This window comes from Canis lupus, chromosome 18 (genome assembly GCF_011100685.1).
Source record: "Canis lupus familiaris isolate Mischka breed German Shepherd chromosome 18, alternate assembly UU_Cfam_GSD_1.0, whole genome shotgun sequence".
Lineage (NCBI taxonomy): Eukaryota > Metazoa > Chordata > Mammalia > Carnivora > Canidae > Canis > Canis lupus.
In genome coordinates this window covers 54,734,340-54,758,968 of record NC_049239.1, presented here as the reverse complement: position 1 = coordinate 54,758,968, position 24,629 = coordinate 54,734,340, and the positions used below count along the sequence as shown (strand labels likewise).

The following is a 24,629-nucleotide window of genomic DNA, read 5'->3' as shown; positions in this document are numbered from 1 at the left end:
GGCACGATCCTGGAGACCCGGGATCGAATCTCACGTCGGGCTCCGGGTGCATGGAGCCTGCTTCTCCCTCTGCCTGTGTCTCTGCCTCTCTCTCTCTCTGATGACTATCATAAAAAGAAAGAAAAAAAATCATTAAAATGTGGATTGCTCATGTTAAAAAATAAATAAATAAATAAATAAAATAAAACGGATAATGAACAAGACTGAGAAACATCTCGAGCCGAGCAATTCGTGCGCGCAGCGTTGCTTTTTAATTTTCAATGACAAAACCTCGGCACAGCACTTGACGCGTTTCGCCGCCGACACCCCGCCCCCAGCCCCCCGAGAAGGGAAGCTCGGGTGCGCTCGGGTGCGCTCGGGTGCGCGGAGGGCCAGCCGCGTCCCGGGGCCCGGAGCCCGCCCGCTGGGGTGGCGCCGGCCCCGGAGGAGGAGGAGCTGCGCGGCGGCCCGAAGTCGGGGCTTTACGGTAACTGAGAGGCGCGCTGGCCCCGCCCCCCTGCGCAAGCGCAGAGCCGTTGCCCGCCGGGCGGTTGTGAGCCCGCGGGGTTGCAGGACCCGCCGGTCCCCGCGCTGAGCCGCGCAGGTTCGGAGGCCGCGGCCGGGCGACTCGGCCCAGCCTGAAGCCCCGGCGTCCGCCTCCTGCGGCGTCCTCGGTGAGTAGACGGCCCTGCCGGAGCAGCCGCCGGAGACCGGTGTTGGGAGCCCGGGACGAGGTGGAGGAGGGGGAGTGGCTCCCCGACGAACCGCGCTGCTGGGGACCGCGAGGCCAAGGGACTCCGGTGATGCGGCGCATCTCTTCTGGGGGGCGCTGGAAGGGGCACGTGGGCCTCAGCAGCGCGGGGCGTCCCCCAGTCCCTAACGGCCTGGACTGAAGGATCCCAGGGAGCCTGGATGCTCGGTGTGCTAGCAAGCGCCTGCGCAGTTGACACCGCGCCCTGCCCTCGGACCGCAGCTCTGCAGGCCTCTGGATGGATGGGGCCTGTCTGACCTCAACCGGGAATAGTCCTGAGGCCAGCGTTAACTCCCACTGCAATAATAATGAGGTTGGAATCGTGGGTACGCGCAGTCCCCCATACCCTTTTCCCTTGGGGCTTGTCCGGCGTTCATGATCCCCATTCCTAAACTCTGATAGCCCCAGAAAGGCATCTGAGACCCTGCAACATCTGGCTTCAGAGAGTAACTGCTTTGAAGCTGAATGGACCCCAGGAGCCTGGTGTCCTTCCCAGAGGCCCCACCTGTGTCCGGGACTATCTGTTTACCAAGCAGAGTGTGCTCTCCCTGCCTGGGCCGGACCCCGGAGCATTCAATACCAGGGATCCTGGATGCCTAGTCAGTGTGGTGCCTGCCTTCAGAGATCCAGGACCTACAGGCTTGGAAAAGGGACCATCGCAGGGGAAACCCAAGGCCAGAGAGAGCCAAGGCGGAGGGCCCCATCTCTGGCCCTGGAGACAGTTCCCACCCCTGCCCAGTGGGGAGGCGGCGCGGGCTCTGGGTCACGAAGCCCCGCCCCAAGGCCCAAAAGTGCGGGGAGGTGAGGGTGGGCGGGAAACGGGGAATGCAGAAGGCCAGGGGACACTCTGGGCATCCGTGCAAAGTTCAGACGGATCTGTGTCTGCCTCCCACTCTCCTCCGTGTCAGGACATTTCTTGAGGCTGTAACCCTTGCCTCCCTCCCGGGGACCTAGTCTCCCAACGGTGAAATCTCCCCCAGGCGATTGTGCCCAGGGTAGTGTTCTTGGGCCTGTTAGAAGTGACACTTTCATCTTCCTAATCCCTAAGATCCGTCGCCTTGAACTGTGACATGAATCCCGACATGAATCCCGACGTGAATCCCGACGTGAATCCGGTCATCGTGGTCCACGGTGGCGGAGCCAGCAAGATCTCTAAAGACCGGAAAGAGCGCGTGCGCCAGGGCATCATGAAAGCCGCCCAAGCAGGTTACAAAATCCTAACAGAGGGAGGGAGCGCAGTTGACGCTGTGGAAGGAGCTGTGACCATCCTGGAAGATCATCCTGAGTTCAACGCAGGTATGTTTGCAGTGCAATTAATATCTGATGCCAAATCAGGTTAAACTTACTGAAATTGAAACAAATAGAATGGATGAATGAATGTCCATGAATCTAGTAAGCTTTTTTTTTGTAAAACTTAATATCCTAAAAAGATTTAACTTTTCTTTTTACCTGTTGACCAGGTGGCTTTAAGAATTTTTATTTTTTTAATTTTTTTTTTAATAATTTATTTATTTATGATAGTCACACAGAGAGAGAGAGAGGCAGAGACATAGGCAGAGGGAGAAGCAGGCTCCATGCACCGGGAGCCCAACGTGGGATTCGATCCCGGGTCTCCAGGATCGCACCCTGGGCCAAAGGCAGGCGCCAAACCGCTGCGCCACCCAGGGATCCCGCTTTAAGAATTTTTAAATCCGGGGGGAATCCCTGGGTGGCTCAGTGGTTTGGCGCCTGCCTTTGGCCCAGAGTGCGATCCTGGAGTCCCGGGATCGAGTTCCGCGTCCGGCTCCCGGCATGGAGCCTGCTTTTCCCTCCTTCTGTGTCTCTGCCTCTCTCTCTCTCTGTGTCTATCATGAATAAATAAATAAATAAATCTTAAAAAAAAAGAAAAAAAGAGAAAAGATTTTTTAAATCCGGGCAGCCCGGGTGACTCAGCGGTTTAGTGCGACCTTCGGCCCAGGGCCTGATCCTGGAGACCTTGGGATTGAGTCCCACCTCAGGCTCCCTGCATGGAGCCTGCTTCTCCCTCTGCCTGTGTCTCTGCCTCTCTCTCTGTGTCTCTCCTGAATAAATAAATAAAATCTTAAAAAAAAAAAAAGAATTTTTAAATCCATTGGTTCACCTTTTTTAACTTGCTTCCTAGAATTCACATACCAAGAGGATTTCTTATTACATCTTTTTGCGGAGGTGTGGGGGCAGACTATATACTATAAAGTGCACCCATTTTAAGTTTTGAAAAGTGTATACACCTGTGTAACCACACTACAGTATTTAAAACATTTCCGTCATTCCCAGAAGTTCCTTCATGCCTCTTTGCATTTAATGCACCCTCATCTCCAGTACCAGGTATCCACTGCTCTTCTTCTGTCACTATAATTTGCATTCTCTAGAATTCCATATAAATGGAATCATGTCGAGTTTTTTTTGTGTTTATCTTCTTCCTCTCAATTGATCCTTTTTAGAGTAATCATAACTACTATGAGTATCTACTATGTATCAAGCAGTGGTCTGAGAAATTTGCATGATTGACTCATTTAATCTGCATTATGAGTTAGGTAGTTCTTGTGTTCGTTTATTTTAAAAGAGAGAACCTAAAATCTAGGGATTAAAATACTTCTTAGGATGATACCACCCATCCAACATCTGTCAGGGAAAAGAGTATCAGGAAATCTGAACCAATTAGTCATGAAATACTTAGGATTTGTTTCGCCCTCTTTCTTCTGCAAAATTTTAAAAGTCAGCTGACCATAGAATGAAGCCAGAAGTGCATCGTTATGGTACTATGTTGTTTGAGCCAGAATTTACTAGATGATCCCCCTTGCCAGCAGGGAGGGTGGCCTGCTGTTTCAGTGGGAGACTTGCTCAGTTACCTGCTGATAGCAGTTGGGACCCTCTGGCTGACAAACACCCACTTTTTCACAAGGACTTTTTTTTTTTTAATTTATGATAGTCACAGAGAGAGAGAGAAAGAGGCAGAGACACAGGCAGAGGGAAAAGCAGGCTCCATGCACCGGGAGCCTGACGTGGGATTTGATCCTGGATCTCCAGGATCGCACCCTGGGCCAAAGGCAGGCGCCAAACCGCTGCGCCACCCAGGGATCCCTTCACAAGGACTTTGATTTGAAACAGACCTTCTGGTCTCCCACCCTCTCTGAACTACTGAGATCAGTCATCTGCACCAACCAGGGAGTATGGACTCAGAACTAGAGTGGCTAGTTCCCATCTTTGCTCTCTACCAGAGCCCGCACCTTCTAAGTGACTTGCTTCTACTGTCCCCAGGTGTCTGCTATGCAGCACATTGAAGGGAGGAAAGAGTAAAATCGTATAATCTATAGCTTTTTGAGTCTGGATTCTTCATTTAGCGTAATGTGTTGGAGGGCCATCCATGTTGACACAAGTATTAGTAGTCTCTCCATTTTTGCTATTAAGTAGCTTTCCGTTGTATGACTGTACTGTCTTGGTCATTTACCAACCAAACAACATGGCCAATTTGGGGCCATTACAAATCACTATAAAAACAATTGCATGCATGTTTTTATGTGAACATAAGTTTTTCTCTCTCTTGGGTGAATACCAAGGTGTGGGATTGCTGGTCATAGGGCAAGTGTATATTTAACTTTATGTGAAACTGCCAAACTGTTTTTCATAGTGACTCCCACTTTCCATTCCCACCAGTAGTATATGAAGGTTCTAGGTACTCCACATCTTCACCAGCACTTGGTGTTGTCAGTATTTTGCATTTTTGCCATTTTAACAGGTGTGTGGTAGGATCTGATTGTAGTGTTAATTTGCATTTCCCTAAGGCAGATGATGTTTATTTTAACATCTTTTCAAATATTTTGTCAATTTCTTTATTGCATTTTTTATTATTATTACCGAGTGTTAACTCTTTGCATATTTTTTTTATTTTTTTTATTTATTTATGATAGTCACAGAGAGAGAGAGAGAGAGAGGCAGAGACATAGGCAGAGGGAGAAGCAGGCTCCATGCACCGGGAGCCTGATGTGGGATTCGATCCAGGGTCTCCAGGATCGCGCCCTGGGCCAAAGGCAGGTGCTAAACCGCTGCGCCACCCAGGGATCCCTCTTTGCATATTTTAGATACTGGTCTTTTATCAGATATGTGATTTGCAAATATTTTCTTTACGTCTGTGGCTTGTCTTTCTCTTCACAGTGTGTTTCAAACAACTGAAGTTCTTAATTTTGTAGGAATCTAATTTTTTAATGGACTGAACTTTTTGTATCATGCCTTAAATATCTGCCTAGGGGCGCCTGGGTGGCTCAGTCAGTTAAGTGTCTACCTTTAGCTTAGGTCATGATCCCAGAGTCCTGGGATTGAGCCCCACAGCGGGCTCTCTGCTCAGCAGGGAGTCTTCTTTTCCCTCTGCTCATGCTCTGTCTCAAATAAATAAATAAATAAATAAATTCCTTTAAAAAAAAAAAAGAAATATCTGTCTAATCCAGGGTCACAAACATTTTCTCTTGTGTGTTTTCTAGAAATGTTATAGTTTCAGGTTTTGTATTTCGGTCTCTGATCCACTTTTAATAATCTTTTGTATATGGTGTGAGGTATATATCAAGGTTTTTGCATAATTGTTCTGGCACCAGTTGTTGAAAAAGCAATTCTTTCTCCATGGAATCGCCCTCCCACCTTTGTCAAAAATCAGTTGACTTTGTATGTATTTCTGGACTCTTCCATTGGTCTATATGTGTATTTCACCAATACCACACTGTCTTGGCTACTGTAGTGTTAAGTCTTAAAATCACATAGAGTTTTGCAACTCTTTGTGTACAATGTATGTAATTGTTTCGGCTATTCTGGCCCCCTTTGTCTTAACCACCAATTTGGGAATCACCTTGTCAATTTCTTTTTTTTTTTTTTTTTTTAAGATTTTATTAATTTATTCATGAGAGACAGAGAGAGAGAGGCAGAGACACAGGCAGAAGGAGAAGCAGACTCCATGCAGGGAGCCTGATGTGGGACTCGATCCCAGGTCTCCAGGATCAGGCCCTGCCTGGACTGAAGGCAGAGCTAAACCGCTGAGCCACCCAGGCTGCCCCCCCCGCCTTTTTTTAAGATTTTATTTATTTATACCTTGTCAATTTCTATCAAAAAAATCCTGCTAGGATTTCAATTAGGACTGTATTAATAACTTGGGCAGCCCGGGTGGCTCAGCGGTTTAGCTCTGCCTTCAGCCCAGGGTTGTGATCCTGGAAACCCAGGATTGAGTCCCACGTCGGGCTCCCTGCATGAAGCCTGCTTCTCTCTGTGTGTGTCTCTCATGAATAAATTAATAAAATCTTTATTAAGAAAAAAAAAGGACTGTATTAACTCTATAGATCACTCTGGGCGAATTGAAATCTTAACAATACTGAGCCTTTCGATCCATTACTTTCAAGGCACAGTATATACTTCCATTTGTTTAAATCTTTGATTTTTTTTCCACCAGTATTTTATAGTTTTTAGCATGCATATCTTATAAATATTTTGTTAGATTTATACTTAGTTATTTCATGTTTTGGTGCCACTGTAAATGCTTCTTTTTATGATTACTATTACCAACAATTGTTGCTAATATAAAAATACAATTGATATTCTTTCATACTTGCCCTCTGTAGGTCTTTGGTGAGATGTCTGTTCAGGTCTTTTTCTCTCTCTTTTTTTTTTTTTTTTTTGTTGTTGTTGTTGTTGTTGTTGTTTTCTTTCTTTGTCTCAATTTTTAATCAAATTGTTTTCTTATTTTTGAGTTCTTTGTATGTTCTAGGTAACAGTCCTCTGTCAGATGTGTCTTTTATGAATACATTTTTTCCAGTCTGTGGCTTGTTTTCTCATTCTCTTGACAGTGTCTTTCATTGACAGAAATTTATTATTTTAAAGATATCCAGCTTAACAACTTTTTCTTTCATGGATCATGCTTTTGCTGTGATATCTATAAACCCAAACCCAAGGTCATCTGGATTTTCTCCTATGTTATCTTCTAGGAGTTTTGTAGTTTTGCATTTTACATTTAGGTCTGTGATCCATTTTGAGTTAATTTTTGTGAAGGGTATATGGTCTGTGTCTAGTTTCATTTTTTTCTGCATATGGAGATCCGGTTGTTTCAGCACTGTTTGTTGCAAAGACTTAACTTTGCTCCACTGGGTTGTTTTTCTTTGAAGATTCTGAACCCAATTCCAGTGCATATGTAGGTTTTTGCACACCAAGCACTTCTCCTACACCAACTGGATGTCCTACAATTTAGCTCACTTCTGATACCATTTACCTGGAGGTAGCATCAGATTCCACAGGTGAAGGGCTCAGTTCCGCAAGACTACCCTCCACTTCAGATGCCAACTATAAATTCAGGTTGTTACCTGTGCTTCTGACCTACTGACTGTAAATAAATAAATAAATAAATAAACAAACAAACAAATAATCTTTTTAAGAAAAGATGCTGAATTTATTTTTTTGCAAGGAACTTTATTTTTCTTAAAAAAAGATTTATTTATTTATTCACTAGAGACACAGAAATAGAGGCAGAGACATGGGCAGAGGGAGGAGAAGCAGGCTCCATGCAGCGAGCCCGATGTGGGACTCGATCTGGGGACTCCAGGATCACACCCTGAGCCAAAGGCAGACACTTAATGGCTGAGCCACCCAGCCATCCCAGATGCTGAATTTATAAGGGCACCTGAGTGGTATAGTTGAATGTTCAATTCTAACTTTTAGAGTTAGACCTGAGTTTTTAGCTCAGGTCTGATCTCAGGGTCATGAGATCAAGCCCCGATTTGGGCTCTGTGCTCAGCATAGAGCCTGTTTGTGTTTCTCTCTCCCTCTCTCCTCCCCCCTGTACTCTCTCTCTCTAAAATAAATGTACTTTTTTAAGATTTTATTTATTTATTTATTTGAGAGAGAGCACAAGTGAGAGGACACAAGCAGGGGGAACAGCAGAGGGAGAGGAAGAAGCAGACTCCCCACTGAGCAGGGAGCCTGACATGGGGCTCAATCTTAGGACCCTGAGATCATGACCTGAGCCAAAGACAGCCACTTAGCCAGCTGAGCCACTCATGTGCCCCTAAAATAAATCTTAAAAAAAAAATCTTGAATTTATTGGCTTAAAAGTTATTTGCAAAATATATTCTTTATTATTTTTTAATGTCTGTAAAGTCTGCAGAGAGGTCCCGTCTTTCATTATTGATGTTTGAATTTCTGCCTTTTTTTTCTTGGTCAGTCCTAATTATAGTTTATCAAGTTTGATTTTTTTATTTCAAAGAATAGTAGCTTTTGGTTTTAGAAGGGTTTTATGGATTTTTTTATTGTTTTTTCTTTTACTGTTTTTCTCTTTTAAATTTCATTGATTTATCTCTATTATTTCCTTTCTTTAACTTTGAGAATAACTTACTATTCTTTTTAGATTTTTTTTTTAAGATTTTATTTATTTATTCATGGAGACAGAGAGAGAGAGAGAGAGAGAGAGAGAGGCAGAAACACAGGCAGAGGGAGAAGCAGGCTCCATGCAGGGAGCCCGATGTGGGGCTCGATCCCGGGTCTCCAGGATCACACCCTGGGCTAAAGGTGGTGCTAAACCACTGAGCTACCTGGGCTGCCCTCTTTTTAGATCATTAATTTGAGACCAGTCTTCTCTAATACAAGCGTGTAATGCTTTAAATTTTCCTCTAAGCCCTGCTTTGATTGCATCCTACAAGTTTTTAACATGTTGTCTTCTTGTTTTCATTCTGTTCAAAGCATGTTATAATTTCACTTGTGACTTCCTCATTGAACCATGGGCTATTTAGAAGTGCAGTAATTTCCAAATATTTGTGGATTTGCCAAAGATCTCTGATTTTTATTTTAATTCGGTTATAATCAAAGGACATACTCTGTGATTTACATTCTTTTGAACTTTGTAAGGTTTGGGTTTTGGCCCAGAATATGGTCTCTGTAGGTAAATATCCTCATTGCATTTAAAAAGAATATGTACTCTGCTATTGTTGTATGGAAAGTTCTATAAATCTCAATAAGGTCAAGTTAGTTGATAATATTGTTCAAATCTTTTATACCTTGATTTTCTATTTGTTGATTCCTGAGTGTGTTGAAGTCTTAATTGTACCTGTGGATTTCTCTATTTCTCCTTTGACTTATATCAGTTTTGCTTTGTATATTTATAAATTGTTGTTGGGTACATAGATTGCTGTCTTCTGTGTGAACCAACTCCTTTATCATTATGTAATGTCATTATTATTTAATGTTCCTTGTTCTGAAGTCTACTTTACCTGATACTAATATAGCTGCTCCAGCTTTCATTTAATTCACTTCAGCATGTTATAACTTTTTCTATTCTTTTACTTTTAACCTATTTGTATCTTTCTATTTAAAGTGGATTTCTTTTAGGCAGCATGTAGTTATATCTTCCTTTTTATACAATCTAACCATCTCTGCTTTTTATTGGAGTGTTTACCATTTACATTTAATGTGATTACTGATATGGTTGGGTATAAATCTGTCATCTTTCCTTTTGTCTTCTATTTGTCCAATCCATTCATTGTTCCTTTTTTTCCTCTTTTTCTGTCATCTTTTGGGATAATTGAGTGTTTTTATGATTCTGTCTTACTCTTCTTGAGCTATCCTTTTTATCCTTTTATCCTTGATTGTCCCTCTGTCTCCTGTCTCCTTTTAGAGATTCCAATTGCATTCTAGACTAGGTTGCTTGAAATTGTCCCTGAGCTCAATGATCCTCTGTTAATTTTTTTTTTTTTTTAAGATTTTATTTATTTACTTGAGAGGAAGAGAGAGCATGAGCAGAGAAGAGGGGTAGAGGGAGAAGCTCCCCACTGAGCAGGGAGCCAAATGTAGAACTCAATCCCAGGATCCTGGGATCATGACCTGAGCCAAAGGCAGATGCTCAACTGACTGAGCCACCCAGGTGCCCAATTTGGAGTTTTTTTAATCTTTTTTTATTTTTCATTTTGGATAGTTTCTATTGCTATATCTTCGTGTTGATTAATCCTTTCTGCTGTAGTGTCTAACCTTGTTTTAATCCCATCCAGTGTATTTTCGACTTCAGACATTTTTCTTTATCTCTAAAAGTTCTGTTTGGGTCCTTTTTATGTTTTCCTCCATGTTCTGGTGCATGTAGAATATAGTTATAATAGCTGTTTTATTAACATTCTTGTCTACTAATTCTGTCGTTTATATCATTTGTGATATGTTACTATTAAGTACAGTTTTTCCCCTCCTTATTATGGGTCATATTTTCTTGTATCTTTGTGTGCCTGGAAATTTCTTATTTGATATCAAACATTGTGAATTTTACCTTGATAGGTACAGGATAGTTTTATAATCCTTTAAATATTCTTGAACTTTGTTCTTATCCCATTTTACAGATGAGGGAACAGGCACAAAGGATGAGCATAGCTAGACTTACAGGCATCATCTAGACAAAAGAAGTTAGAGAAAGGATGCTGTGCTTTACAGAGAGCAACATTCACAAGGGCACAGAGCAATGAGAATTCATGGTACTTGCATGGAAACCTAGTATTTCAGGATAGTGGAGCCACGGAATGGGGATAAAGCTCATAAGGGAGATCAGGAGGCCAGATTGGGAAAGGTGTCATACTTTTTTTTTTGTAGATCACGGGGTGCCAAGCCAGATTTGTGTTTCCAAACATGTTTCTCTGGCAATGGAACAGAGGATGAATTAAAGTTGGCAGCTTAGAGGAAATTTAGGAGCCATTTCTAAGTTCTTAATTCTTGCTTTTCAACTTCTCTTTGGTTTAGGCTGTGGATCTGTCTTGAATGCAAATGGTGATGTTGAAATGGATGCTAGTATCATGAATGGAAAAGACTTGTCTGCAGGAGCTGTGTCTGCAGTCCGTTGCATAGCAAATCCCATTAAACTTGCACGGCTTGTTATGGAAAAGGTATATGACTAAAGCATCCTTTTCATAAGAAATTGTTAACTTAAAAAAAAAAAAAAGAAATTGTTAACTTAACCACTGCACTTTAGCAACTAAAAGCGGTCTAACTGTAGGGAAACACTGTGGGGGCTGTTCTCCTAAAATCATATAAAAGAACAGAAGCACTGCTATTTAAATTCTCAGATAAGCCAAGACTGATTCTGTAAACAGTGGAATTTGACTGGTAAGGCCTGGTCTATTGACTACTTTGTTTTTTCATGTTGTCTTCCTGTATTTTCTTCAGTCTTCTCTCAACATGTCTGACATAACACATACAAACTGAACAGACCAAGTGTTTAGTAGCATGTGTAAAATAAAAATGATTTATGTTTCTAAACTTAAGATCACACGTAAATACCTTTCTAGTAATATTCTATCACCTTGGGGTTTTTTGAAAATACAAGATCTCAGGATGCCAAGCCCTATTCAACACTCAGAAAAGCAAGCTAGTGGAATTTGCATTTTTGAGGCTTTGCACCTAGAAAGAAGTAATTATGTCCTCACAATTGGAGCAGTTAAAAAGATTTTAACTATTTCCAAAAACTAACCATGTTTCTGTTTCTTTCTGGCTCAAGACAACACATTGCTTTCTGACTGACCAAGGCGCAGCAAAATTTGCAGCAGCCATGGGGGTTCCCACGATTCCTAAAGAGCAGCTGGTGACAGAGAGAAACATAAAACGCCTAGAAAAAGAGAAGCATGAGAAAGGTGCTCCGAACTCAGACTGTCAAAAGTAAGTATCATCTTGACTTACAGCTTGGGGACTTATTTAGGCATGGAAGTGTGACAAATATCTGATTATCTACGTTTCTCAAAAAAGTCCAGAATCACTTGGTAGTTTCAGTTTTTGTACAAAATAATTCATAATACCTCATGGGAAAACTGCTTTTTTGTTTCTTACATTTAACCTCATTTATTACTCCTATACTAACAACTCAAATTCAGCTAAGAATTCCTTCTCCAATAGTCGAGTGCCTTGTGTTAATGGATTAAATACCAGATGCCTCTTGATCGGTTTGTTTTCTTAAGCAGATAAAACAAGTTGTCTGTGATCTAGTGTATGCTCTGAAGTTACTTGAACATGCTGTCCTAGTGCAGAGAAATCAGTACAGTTCTTATAAGTTTGAATTAATCCTGTATTCTGAATTACAGTTTTCTGTGTTACAGATTTCAAAATCCCAAATAAAAGCCCCATATTCAAAGCAGAATTTGAAAAATAAAATTGCAGAATGGTCTAGGAGTTTATAATAGAAAATAATCTATTAACTCTGCATACTCTTTAAGATTTGTAATTTCTAACCAATGGTATATTTGAATATCACCTAGGGAGCTTTTTCAAAATCTACATCTGGTCCCTTCTGTAAAGAATCTACTAGATCTGAGGTGAGGAGTCCTGGCAGGTGTATTAGGAAAAAGTTTCCCAGGTAATTCTGATGTATCCCCAGCTTAAGAATCTGTTTTACAGGGATCCCTGGGTGGCGCAGCGGTTTAGCTCCTGCCTTTGGCCCAGGGCGTGATCCTGGAGACCCGGGATCGAGTCCCACGTCGGGCTCCCGGTGCATGGAGCCTGCTTCTCCCTCTGCCTGTGTCTCTGCCTCTCTCTCTCTCTCTGTGTGACTATCATAAATAAATAAAAATTTTTTTTAAAAATCTGTTTTACAAAATTGGCCATGTATTGGTAGCTTTATTTTTTATTTTTATTTTTTTTAAAGATTTTATTTATTTATTCATGAGAATACATAGAGAGGAGAGAGAGAGAGAGGCAGAGACATAGGCAGAGGGAGAAGCAGGCTCCATGTGGGGAGCCTGATGTGGGACTCGATCCTGGGTCTCCAGGATCACGCCCTGGGCTGTAGGCGGCGCTAAACCGCTGAGCCACCGGGGCTGCCCATATTGGTAGCTTTAGATAACCTTACCAGGTGTGCTGTTGTTACCTGTAGGCCAGAGTCACAGGAATGGGGCTGCTTTATCAATGCTTCTTGAGTGTTTTAATAGATGTTGCCACATCCCTTTCCAGAAATTCTGCAACAGCACATATCTCTACCAGCCAGAATTGCCCTTAGATATAAGTAAGAGGGGGCTCCTCTCTGGGTCCTTACACTTACACTTGATCTTAGCCAAAAGGCCAAGAAGCGATGGGTCCTATACTTTAAAAGACCCTCAGGTCACAAATACACAAAACTGTTGGCTTATTACAGACACCTGGGGCACCTCTGTCACTCAGCAGTGGCATAGCATGACCCGTGACCCTCATCATCCACTCTTGTGATTAACACCATTCAGCCCCCAGGGAAATGCTTCTCTGCATCTCTTGCTCTATGTCTTGGAAGTGAAAGGCACCTAAATCTAAAGATTTGTGGATTCTGCCACTGCTGATACCAGAAGTGGACGCTGCTTCAGAGTGGGGGGAAGAATTGAACAGCAGAAGGACTTAGGTAAGAGAAAAGGACAAATTAATAACTTGTCAAATAAATTCTCACGTAACAAAGTAATTGTTTCCCAGTAGTGCCAAGTATCCATTTTCTTGCCTCCTTGCATGTACTATGCTATGGATGAAAGCACAGTATCTACAAGACTTGCACATAAGGACTGATGCCCATTACCCTTAAGTTTGTATACATAGGTCTAGACCAGCACTGCCCAATAGAAAGACAAGAGCTGCATATGTAATTTAAAATTTTCTAGTAGCAACGTTAAAAAATTAAAGAGAAATAGGTAAGCGGCTCCTGAGTGGCTCAGTGGGTTAATCACCTGACTCTCGATATTGGCTTAGGTCATAATATCAGGGTCCTGGGATTGAGTCTGGCATTGGCCTCCCTGTCCCTCTTCCTGTCCCCACCACCACCACTTGTACTCTCTCTCTCTGAAATAATCTTTTTTTTTTAAATAATCTTTTTAAACATTAAAAATTAAAGAAATTAAAATATGTTTGAATACACACACACACACACACACAAGTGAAATTAATATATCTTACCCAGTATGTCCAAAATATTATCATTTCAACATGTAATCAATATAAGAAATTATTTGAGGGATTCCTGGGTGGCTCTCAGTGATTTAACGCCTGACTTCAGCCCAGGGCGTGATCCTGGAGTCCTGGGATCGAGTCCCACATCAGGCTTCCTGCGTGGAGTCTGCTTCTCCCTCTGCCTGTGTCTCTACCTCTCTTTCTCTCTGTGTATTCTCATGAATAAATAAATAAAATCTTTAAAAAAAAAAAAAAAAAAGAAATTACTTGACGTATTTTCCATTCTATCACACTAAATCTTCAACATCTGACCCATATGCTACCCTTGCAGCACACCTCCTGGAGGCTGCCCACACTTCCAGGGGACAATGGTGCAGGTTATTTGCCATATTGTACAGTGTTGGTCTAGGCAGAACCTGCATGAAGAACCAGCTCTTTATTTGGCAACTAAATAGGACACTGAATGTTAGAATTATGAATGGTTTTATTTGTTAAAATATGTTAAAATTTTTAACTTTTAAGTAATTTTATTTTAAAATGTTATATTCACTAATTGTAATTCATGTTTGACTTTAATATTAATAGATAATTTAGGTATATTTTAATATATTTATAAGTATATTTATAAGTTTAGTTAAAACTTAACTTTTTGAAGTTATATCTGTAGTTCATTTATATTTATTCAGTTATAATTGGTCTTCATTTTTGGTGAAAATATATCCTAATTTTGTACACTTTCAAGACAATTACATCTTACTTTTTAATCCCTAGATTATTGAAAATTCATGTTAAATCAAGATTTTGATAGAAAAAGAATATAAAAGTGAAGCTCACAAAAGGAAATAAAAAGCTGAGAGGAAAAAAGAAGGAAAATAATCTTCCAGGACGCAGTTCACGTGCATTTTAAAAAACAACAGTAAAGTAAGGAGTCTTCTTTGCACAGGATGATCCACCTAAAGTTCACAAGTGGAACATTCCAAATTCTTGGTCCAGTGAAGATTTATTTACCTGTCAGAAAAGTGAAAATTAGTAAGAATTCCATTTTTGCCACATCCTCAGTTTGAACTATTCCAGTGAAATCCCAGCAATTTTCCATCCTTTACCAAGGGAAGATCTAAGTATTCATCAAGAAGAATCACACACCAAAAGGACACATTCAGTCAGTAGGATTAGGGGAACAGGCAGTTGATAACAGCGGAAAAAGAAAAAGACAACAGGAAACAGGGATGTAATGTTCTTGAAAGAACAATACAGTACGTCTGGTGTTTAGCCTAATGCTTTTCATGGCACTCCTATCATCAGCACTGTGTTCATAAAACACAGTGGGACATTTCTAGGCTTAATAAAAATTATTTCAAAATTCGATAAAATATGTAATGACAAAAATAATGAAACTAATGATCACTATCTAGGATAGAGAATTCAGGCAGATTAATTTAGTGAGTAATAAGGGGGAGATGAAATCAAATACATAAAATGTTTTTAACAAAATATTCGTTCTACTAGATTGTACCATGATCATAAGACATGTCGAGCAACTAACGTTTATTGTATGTATCACTGTACTACCCCAAGAAGAAAAACAAGTCCAACTCAGTGAATGTTTACACCTGCTTTTTGGATTTAGAGAAGATGTGGGGAAAGCTTTTCATCTTAGGCACCAATTTAAAAAATAGTCAAAGGCAGTAGGACACCTTGGTGGCTCAGTTGGTTGAGTGACCAACTCTTAATCTCGGCTCAGGTTATGATCTCAGGGCTATGAGATCGAGCACCACGTCAGGCTCCATGCTCAGTGCAGAGTCTGCTTGAGATTCTCTCTCCCTCTCCTGGCTTTCCCCCTCCCCTACTTGCACTCATGCTCTTTCTCTAAAATGAATAAAACTTGAAAAATAAATAAATAAAACACTGTCCAAGGCAAGCCTGTGATAATGGAGCTAACGTGGTTGGTAAATAAAAAATATATAAACATGAAGTTTAGCCAAGTGCCTGGAAGTATTCCATGTGACGTATAGGGTTACAGTTTAAATCAATTTTAGGAGGTGTGCCCCCACTGTTGCGCAGCACCACCATTGTGGGACAGTAGAGGATCTGATGCGAGATTCTCTACATAGGCCCAAAGTGGAACAGCGTGCTCAAACTCTTATCTGATCTTAGACCAAATCTCAGGCAGATAATGGGTATGCCCAACTCAGTGCTGTTAGGGTAATTACATTGAATTTACATGAATTCCATGAAACCACAGAAGATCCTTGAAGAGTAAATCATGGACTTAGTGAAATTAATTTTGAAATTAATGCTACCTACCATCACTTAGTATGAACTGTTAATTTCTATTAATAGGCTTAATAAAAGCTTTAAAAAATCAAATATATTAAGTTTAGAGAAACAAAATCATACTGCATGTGAAATATGCAAGAATAACATTCCAGTGGCACCTGGGTGGCTCAGTCTGTTAAGTGTTGGACTCCTGATTTCGGCTCAGGTCATAATTCAGGGCCATAGCATTGAGCCCCATGTGGGATTCTGCACTGGACATGATGCCTGCTTGGGATTCTCTCTCCCTCTGTCACTCCCCCCACCACTTGTGCTCTCTTGCTAACTCACTCTCTTAAAAAAAAAAAAAAAAAAAAAGAATTCCAGTAAAATAAAAGGAAACTGAAAGAAGGCAACAAATATTCTTACCTAACTTGAAGGAGAAGATTCGTGTACAAATAATCCCTAAATCAGCTCCCATAGAAGCTGTTTTTCTATTCTATATCAGAGCACAGCACCATTTGAAGAGAAACTTGTACAAAATCAACACAACTGCTACTTTCAGTTTTCTTCATAATACACGGCAGTGCAACATAAAGAGCTGAAGATACTCTGTGTGGATCCTAGATGCTGCTGAAGAGATGATATAAATGACTACAGGGAGTGATCATGACATGTATGATCAAATTAAAGTATGTAATAGTGTCTTCTGTTACAAAAATTTATCAAGCAATGCCCAGTAGCGTTTGAGTGTGGTCATGTTCAAGTCAGGAGTTCCTTTCCAAATCTAAGGATTGCCCTAAGATTTTTGTTGAACATTCCAGTTACTAACTGTCTTAGTAGAGGGAAGCTTCTACAAATTAAAATTAATTAAAAACCTGCTAAGAATTACATGGACTCAAAAAGATCTGTCTTATGTGGCAGTTTGTCAATAGAACACATGTTGTATGGATATACGATTGTAAGAGCATACTGCGTCCTAAAATGAAAGCAGGAAAATCAATCTTGTAGAGTAAACGCTTAATAACGTGTGTGTGTGTGTGTGTGTGTGTTTATGTATGTGTGTTTCCCACTCATCCCACCATCAATAGCTGATCCACAAAGGACCCAGATGAGCACAATGGTAATTATAATAAGTCATTATTGTACTTCGGTAGTTTAGTCATTATTGGTAGTTAAGTCATGTAAAAACCATGGCTTTACAATATTTTTAAAGATACATTCATCACTCTAAGAGAAAAGAGTGTATCTACAGCTTCTAAAAAGTAAACAGATGGTAGATAGGCCATATTTGTATTTGTAGCCTTGCCTCCACACCTTACAAATGTTAGGGGTGGGCCTGCCTCCGGAGTCTGGGAGTGCCTCCCCTCATCTGACATGAGGGTAACACTCCCTTTAAGTTGTGTTCCCTATCAGCAAGTTTGAGCATTTGGCATTTGTTGGTGGGCCATGTTTCTGTGAATGTGCCTGTTTTGGTACCGTGATCATTTTTTCTCTTTCATTGTCATATCCCTTCTTCCCAGTCTTAAGGCTATCTTCTCTGTTGGGAAAAAAAAAAAAAAAAAAAAAACAACCTTCCAAATCTGTTGTTTTTAATGTTGCTTTTACATTGCTTATGGTATCTTTTCCAAACACAAGTTTTTACTTTCTTATAATCAAATATGCAGTCCACCTGTCTTGTATAGTTCATAGGACCAGAAATGTAGAAGGTACTCCCAATCCTGAGACATCTATAGTCACGTAGATTTTCCTGAAGAATTTTGTTTTATGTTGATATTCAGGTCTTTTGCTCTCTGGAGTTGATTTTTGTGAATGCTGGAAGATGGGGTTCCTGTTTTCTTCCAAACAGAATGCCAAATTTCTCTTTCTAGCCACTTGTATGCCAGTCTGTAGCTGCAAGTGGCTCTCTCCATGTGATTGCCCAACACGTACCTCAAGCTTGTGTCCAAAACTGAACCCCAGATTTCCCCGTCTAACCTCACTCCACACATACCAACAAAACCAAAAAACACCAAAAAAAAAAAAAAAACCCCATTCCTAATAGTCTGCATTTCAGTGAATGGTTCTTGTACCCATTCAGTTCTTAAAGCCAGAGCCTTAGAGCTGCCTGTGATCTCTCTCTCACCCAGTTCCCGCACAAAGTCTGTCCACTCTGCCCTCAGAATATCCTGAGCCTAGCCCACTTCCTCACGTCACAGGAGCACTCTCACAGAAGCCAGCGAGTCTTTGAGCTGCCTGACCAGTCTCTAGTTCCACTCTTGTCAACACACATTTACCAGAATAATTATTTTAAGAGAAACTTTTTGTACACGTGTGGCATACATATACGGAAGTGCCTAAGCCTTACATACCCCATGATGAGTTTTCAGAGTGGACCCATATGAATCAGCCCCCAGGTTGGGAAAGAGAACATCACTCCATGTTCTCCATCATGCTCCCTTCCATTCCTCACTCCCAAAGGCAACCACTCACCTGACATCTAACACTGTAGACTACTACTGCCATTTTTCTTTATTTTTTTTTTTTTAAGATTTTATTCATGAGAGACACAGAGGCAGGGAGCCTGATGTGGGACTTGATCCCAGAACTCTGGGATTATGACCTGACCCACAGGCAGACGCTCAACCACTGAGCCACCCAGGCATCCCTACTGCCAGTTTTCGAACTTCATTTAAGTGGAACCATATAGTATGCTTTATTTGATGCCTTCTTTCATCATTGTATTTCTGAGATTCATTCATGTGTTGTGTATCACAGTAGTTCATTCTCAAGGCAGTTTAGTATTCTGTTCTGTGACTATATCAGTCCATTTACTCTGCATTTGGTGGACATTAATGTCATTTTCAGTTTTCTGTTACTACAAACAGTCCTGCTGTGAAGGTTTTGGTATACATTTTTGGTGAGCACAGCTCCACATTTCTGTTGGAAGGATGTAGGAGTGTGATTGCCAAGTCATCTTTGGTAGATTTTGCCAGATGGTTTTCCAAAGGGGTTGCCCCAGTTTACGTTTCCAGAGTAGTAACTCAGCATTCCAGTCCTGCATATGCTGGCCCATATTCGAGTTGCCTTCATTTTAGCCATTCTGGTGGATGGGCATGGTAAGAATGATATTTTTAAAAATTAACTCATAGTGTGACACATCTTGGCTCAAGTCCTCCAGTGTCTTCCCATCTCATTCAGAATAAAAGCCCTGACAATGGCCTGTATGTAGGAGGACCATAGGATTTAGCCTCCAAATCAGAACTTGATTTTGAGACTGAAAGGGGGAACTATTACATGAGGATTAATCTGGACTGTCCTCGGTAACCGGGGTGTATAGTCACCTCACCCATCAGAACTTTCTTGGTCTGGCTGCTGGCCATCCCCTGACCCCCCCTACCCTCTTTCCCTTGCTTTATTCTCTCCAACCACAGTGACCTCCAAATTCCTTGAGCTTCGCAACCATGTTCCAGCTTCAGAGCATTCTCCCCAGCAGTCAGTGTGGGTTGCCCTCCTATCCTTCAGAGAGGCCCTACATAAAGGCCTTCTCCATGCTACTGGAGTCGTCATAGTTTTTACTATCATTCCATAAAACAAATTATCACTCTGTTGCCCTCTGCCCCCACATGCATGCTGCACAAGATAAGGAGGGACTTTGTTCATTTCACTGCTGTGCACAGAACTTACTATGTGCCTCAAACATAGTTTCTGGGAGCTGTTACTGTACAATTTCTTCCAGTTTTTTTTTACTTGAAAATAATAGAGGAAACAACAACTTATTTCATCTTTACAGCAAGCCCCGTGAAATAGGCAAAGTGGGGTTTGACAGGCAGCATCCATGTCACCTGGGAGGTTGTGATAAGTGCAGTGTCCTGGATCCCACTCTGTACCTACCAACTTAGGACCTCTGGGGTGGGCCCAGGGATCCAAGGGATGTTTATGCACACAGTGTTTGAGATGCATGCAATTATCCCCATTTTACAGGTAGGGGAAATGAGACACAGAAGAAAATTTAGTAAAGTCACATGGCTAGAGGACGATGGTGCTGGGGTGGTATGTGCTCTTAAAGCTGAGGTCTAAAGGAATGTCTAGCAATCTGTCTAACCTGCAGACTAAAAAGTGAACATGAGGCGTGAATATTGGAATTAAAGTGTGTCCCATTTGCCATTAGCCTAAAGTGGGAATTTAACTGCTGTTCAGCTCAATGTTACTTGTGACTGTCTCTCGTCGCAGTCTGTCACTTTTCTTTTTATTCTTGGCAGAAACCTGGGAACTGTGGGTGCCGTTGCCTTGGACCGCAAAGGAAACGTGGCCTATGCAACCTCGACGGGTGGCATCGTTAATAAGATGGTTGGCCGTGTTGGGGACACCCCATGCATAGGTAGGCTCCGTGGTAGGCTCCATTGTAGGTGGGGCTGCTGCCCCGCCCCTTCCGCTGTCATCCTCCTATATCACCTTCTCTTCACTCCCTGCCTCTTCCAGCCGCTCCAGCACTTCCGAGAGCAAGCCCGCTGAAGGGCTTGGGGAGGGTGCACCTGTTTATATATAGTAGGCACAATGCTTTTTCGAGGCTGGTGGCTCTGGGGATCATTTGGGGATGCTCAGGTGGCTCCCAGCAAACCCCCGAGGGCCTCTTTCTTCTCTCTAGCTTCAAGATCTGCAGACTTAGTCCCAAAGGGTTACGTACACAAAGCCTCTTCCCAGTAATGGGCTCAAATTAACAAACTGAGGAAAAGCTGAGAATTTAGGTTGGGAGCTACACATTTGAGTGGCATAAAAGCGACACAGTGCTGCTGCAGTGCTGCTACAGAGGGAAAAGTTTGTGTTGACGTTGAAGTATGTCCACTAGTTCCCTGGCGTGGGTCAGTGGTGGGGCTGGGAGTGGCTGTATGGGCTGGGGGGAGAGGGGGCAGGGGCAGTGAAGGAGCTGCTCCTCCGTGAGAACTCAGGCCTGTCTGCCCTCCCCGATTTCAGGTTATCACCTGGCCTTTCTAGTCCACCTTTGCATCTCAAGGTCACAGCTACTGGCCTTTGTTCACACTTTGGCACATTTATGTAACAGGCTTGATACGTGTTTGAATTTCTTCACTGTTACTGCTCAGTTAGAACCAGTCACCTTTTTTGAGCAGGATCTGGCGGTTATGCTGACAATGACATTGGCGCCATTTCAACAACGGGGCACGGGGAGAGCATCCTGAAGGTGAATCTGGCCAGACTCACTCTCTTCCAGGTAGAACAAGGTACATAGAACAAGTTCATACTGTCTGAAGACAAGTGAATGGAAGCTCATTATAAATAGGTGGTAAAGTATATGAAACCCTTTCTCATCTGCTTTAGATGTTCCTTTCAAGTCGTTAACGCTGCTTTGACTTCTTCCCACCTTCTGTTAGGATCTGGAAAGAAGTGCACTTAGAATACTGCTTGTGTTGAGCATCTCCGGGGTAGTAGAGGGACTTTGAGCCTGGGTGTGGGAGGAAAGGCAGCTCAGCTTAGGCTGATGCTAGGCTCCACCTCAGTGCAAAGAGGGCTTTTGAAAGAGGCCCCTCTTTGAAGCATTGAAATAGAAATAATTTGCCTGAAATCTTTGTTAACTCACTTTGATTTTTCATACTGCAACTGATTTTCACATCAGATTCCTTTCATTATAATGTGTGTTGTTTCTCAACTTTTCCTCGTTTTCAGGAAAGACCCTGGAAGAGGCAGCCGACATGTCATTGGGTTATATGAAGTCAAAGCTGAAGGGTTTAGGTGGTGTCATCTTGGTCAGCAAAGCAGGAGACTGGGCAGGTGAGGTGGACCTCCGCCTCCATGCCCTGGGCGGCCGCCAAGGATAGGCAAGCTGCACTCCGGAATCGATCTTGAGGAGACCAGTGTCACTGACCTGCCCTAGGGCCCTGAAAATTGTATCCTAGATGCTAGCTTGGAAGGAAAGTCCAGTTTCCTGGTGTGGAGACTTGGCTTAATCAATTAGATCTAGAAGTGGAAAATTCTGCAGTCTGTCACTCGTTTTGTCGCCTTAATCAATGAGTATGTTGAGGGGCGGATCTGGAAGTGTCAAGAGAAATGCCCCTAGTAAGGTCAAAATAAGACCAGTGCAGATAATCAAGTCCTGAGTGTTTCTTATGAATCATCCCCGGCGTCCTAGATTAGAAAGAAGAAACTACATGATCTGAACACGACAGCAGCCACTTCAGTGCAAGGAGTGCCATCTGGGATCAGGAGACCCACAGCGGGAACAGAGTGGCAGTTTCAAAAGGTAGGGGGACCCACACCACCACCTCCAGGGGCTCTCTTGGTTGCAGACTCTTCATGGGACCCAGCCAAGGGTGAGGTGGGAAGGAAAGGATCCAGTGGCATATCTAAAAGCACAGAAGCCTCAGAGCTAATGGGACAAGTCTAGGTGACCTGCAGAATGTTGCAGAGGTCGTATTAATTCAGAAGAATGTCTGGGAAAAGATCCCATGAGAGAGAAACTGATTTTTCTAAGAAAGTTGAGGTCTCAGACTCAGTGTTGTAGACTTGTTTCCAGATACTTTAAAAGTAGCTTCTGGTAACCAGAGCCCCCAGTCTGAGGGTGAAGGGTCTAATGGAGGCTCTGCAGCCTTCCTACAGGTCTGGGGGTTCTCTTGGGCTGCCATGTGAGCCTGCTGGCCTGGCATCTTCCTACTGGCCTCTGCCGGCTGCAGGCCCTCCTGGTTCTCACGGTGAGTAGCAGGGCTCGTGTGCATGCGTAGGGATCTGGTCCATCCTCCCGCTGTCCAGAGCCCTGGGCCCCCACGGCTGACTACCCGGGGCATGTGTACAACGTGGTCTGCATGGCGAAAAAAAGTCATTTCCTTGGAGACTTCCTAATAACCTCTCTTTACACTGGAAATGCTGTTTCTGCTGTGACAATTTTTTAGTCTGTCAGGTCTTACCTTCTCTCTAGAAAGGAATTGCTTAAGGTTAAATTCCATGTGCCACTAATAAAACATATTTTGAAAGAATAACAGTGTGGTTAGGAGTCACTGTTGACAAAGACCAGAAAGTCCACAAGCTCCGTTGTTTCTGCCAGTTCAGACAAGTGTACTAATGAAAGAAGATTCCTGAGAGGAGGGTGGTGCGGGACTGTGTTTGCACGTCCTGCCTCCTGGAGTATTTCAGAGAGATTTTCAGAAGCATGGAGCTTCTTCCGAACAAGTTAAGGGAGAAAGTAGAACCACCGTTTGCAAGGATCAGCAGGGCTAATGATCAGTGTTTTGAGGTTTGCCAGACCCTGGCCCACAACCTTCCCCTGCAGCCAGCTGCTCTGAGCTACGGAGGAGGAGGAAGCAGAGCTAAGTCTGAATTCTGACTGTCCCCACTACCTGGGTGACTCTGAGCAAGTTAACTTCTAGGAATGTTTTCACGTGTAAAATGGATTACCACGAAGATTAAATGAGATCAAAGGAAAACTGCTCCGTGTTTATCTTAAGGATCCTCTGAAGGAATCCTCTGGAAGCTGGTGGGGCCATGGAGGGAGTGGGTGTGTTTATGTCCTTTAAAATCTCAGAATGCTGGGGCACCTGGATGGCTCAGTCCGTTAGGCCTTAGACTTAATTTCCACTCTGGTCACAATCTCAGGGTTGTGAGATCAAGCCCTGAGTTGGGCCCTGTGCTCAGTGAGGAGTCTGCTTGAGATTCTCTGGCCTTCTCCTGCCCCTGTCCTTGTGCCCCTCCCTCTCTCTAAATTAAAAAAAAGGGGGGGGGGGACAGAAAAGCTCAAAATGCAACCACTGCCCTGCAGAAATAAGTATTTTGTTAGGGTTGTATTCATTTTTTAGGGCTGCCAACAACAAAATGCCACAGACAGGGCTACAAGAACAGAAAGTTGTGTTCTCACAACTCCAGACGCTGGAAGCTCAGGACCACAGTATCAGCAGGCTGAGTGTCTCCTGAGGCTCCTTGTCAGCTTGCAGATGGCCGCCTTCTAGCTGTGTCCTCATGTGGTCTTTTCTCTATACACATCTGTAGCCAACTTTCCTCTTCTGATGGGGTAACCAGTCAGATTGGGTGAGGGCTCATTTTCACTTGACTACCTCTGCAAAGGCCCTGTCTCCAAATACAGTTGTGTGCTGAAGTACTGGGGGTTGAGGCTTCCGAATGTGAATTCTGAGGGGACACAAGTCAGCTCAAAAAGAAGGCAAAGCAGAATTACATGAGAGGTTGGAAAAGGAGAGACTGAAGAAGATAGCCATCACTGAGAGGATAAGAGGGGGCAGGAGGAGGAGAGGGAGGAAGGCCAGCCAAAACATCTCATTTTGTGCTTATCAGTTTCCACCAGTCAGAAGGAAAGCAACTCTAGTCACCGAGGACTGCTGGAGGCTCTGGAGGTTCGGCTTGGGGGCCACCTGATCTCTTTGAGGGGCAGCCCAGTTACGTAAGGGTAAGAGCATCACCTCCCTCATATAACCCAAAGTGTCCATTGTTGCCCTTGGACTCCAGTTCAACGACAAGTCGCCTCCACAAGCCTGGGAATTCCATAAGCGGAGACCCACACCTGTTTCATCCCACATGTTCTCCAACCAGCAAGATAGAACAAGAGAGAATAATCTTTCTACTACTTCCCTACCACAAGAGGGCAGCAAACTATACAACAACCAGCATTGCCTGGGACCTGCCAGGGAGACTAACCTCTTGACTGCGTCGGAATAATCTGCTCAGTAGTTTGCAGGGTTATAGATCTTTTACCTCTTTTTTTTTTTTTTAATTTTATTTATTTATGATAGTCATCAGAGAGAGAGAG

General features: G+C 42.7%; 1 protein-coding gene across 3 annotated transcripts; it reads left to right on the top strand.

The window, feature by feature from the left end:
- The first annotated feature begins 507 nt into the window (after window positions 1-507).
- Window positions 508-22,854, top strand: ASRGL1 (asparaginase and isoaspartyl peptidase 1). Of its 3 annotated transcripts, none has more exons than XM_038564294.1 (7): window positions 508-653; window positions 1,779-2,026; window positions 10,484-10,626; window positions 11,238-11,395; window positions 20,128-20,246; window positions 20,995-21,105; window positions 21,548-22,854. In XM_038564294.1, exons 2-7 carry the CDS (start codon window positions 1,801-1,803, stop codon window positions 21,697-21,699), a joined length of 909 nt encoding a protein of 302 aa, XP_038420222.1. In that variant the 5' UTR covers window positions 508-653; window positions 1,779-1,800; the 3' UTR covers window positions 21,700-22,854. The 3 variants fall into 3 exon arrangements, with proteins under 3 accessions (XP_038420222.1, XP_038420220.1, XP_038420221.1); XM_038564292.1 differs by lacking the exon at window positions 508-653 and adding an exon at window positions 838-1,043; XM_038564293.1 differs by lacking the exon at window positions 508-653 and adding an exon at window positions 839-1,056.
- The last annotated feature ends 1,775 nt before the right edge of the window (window positions 22,855-24,629 follow it).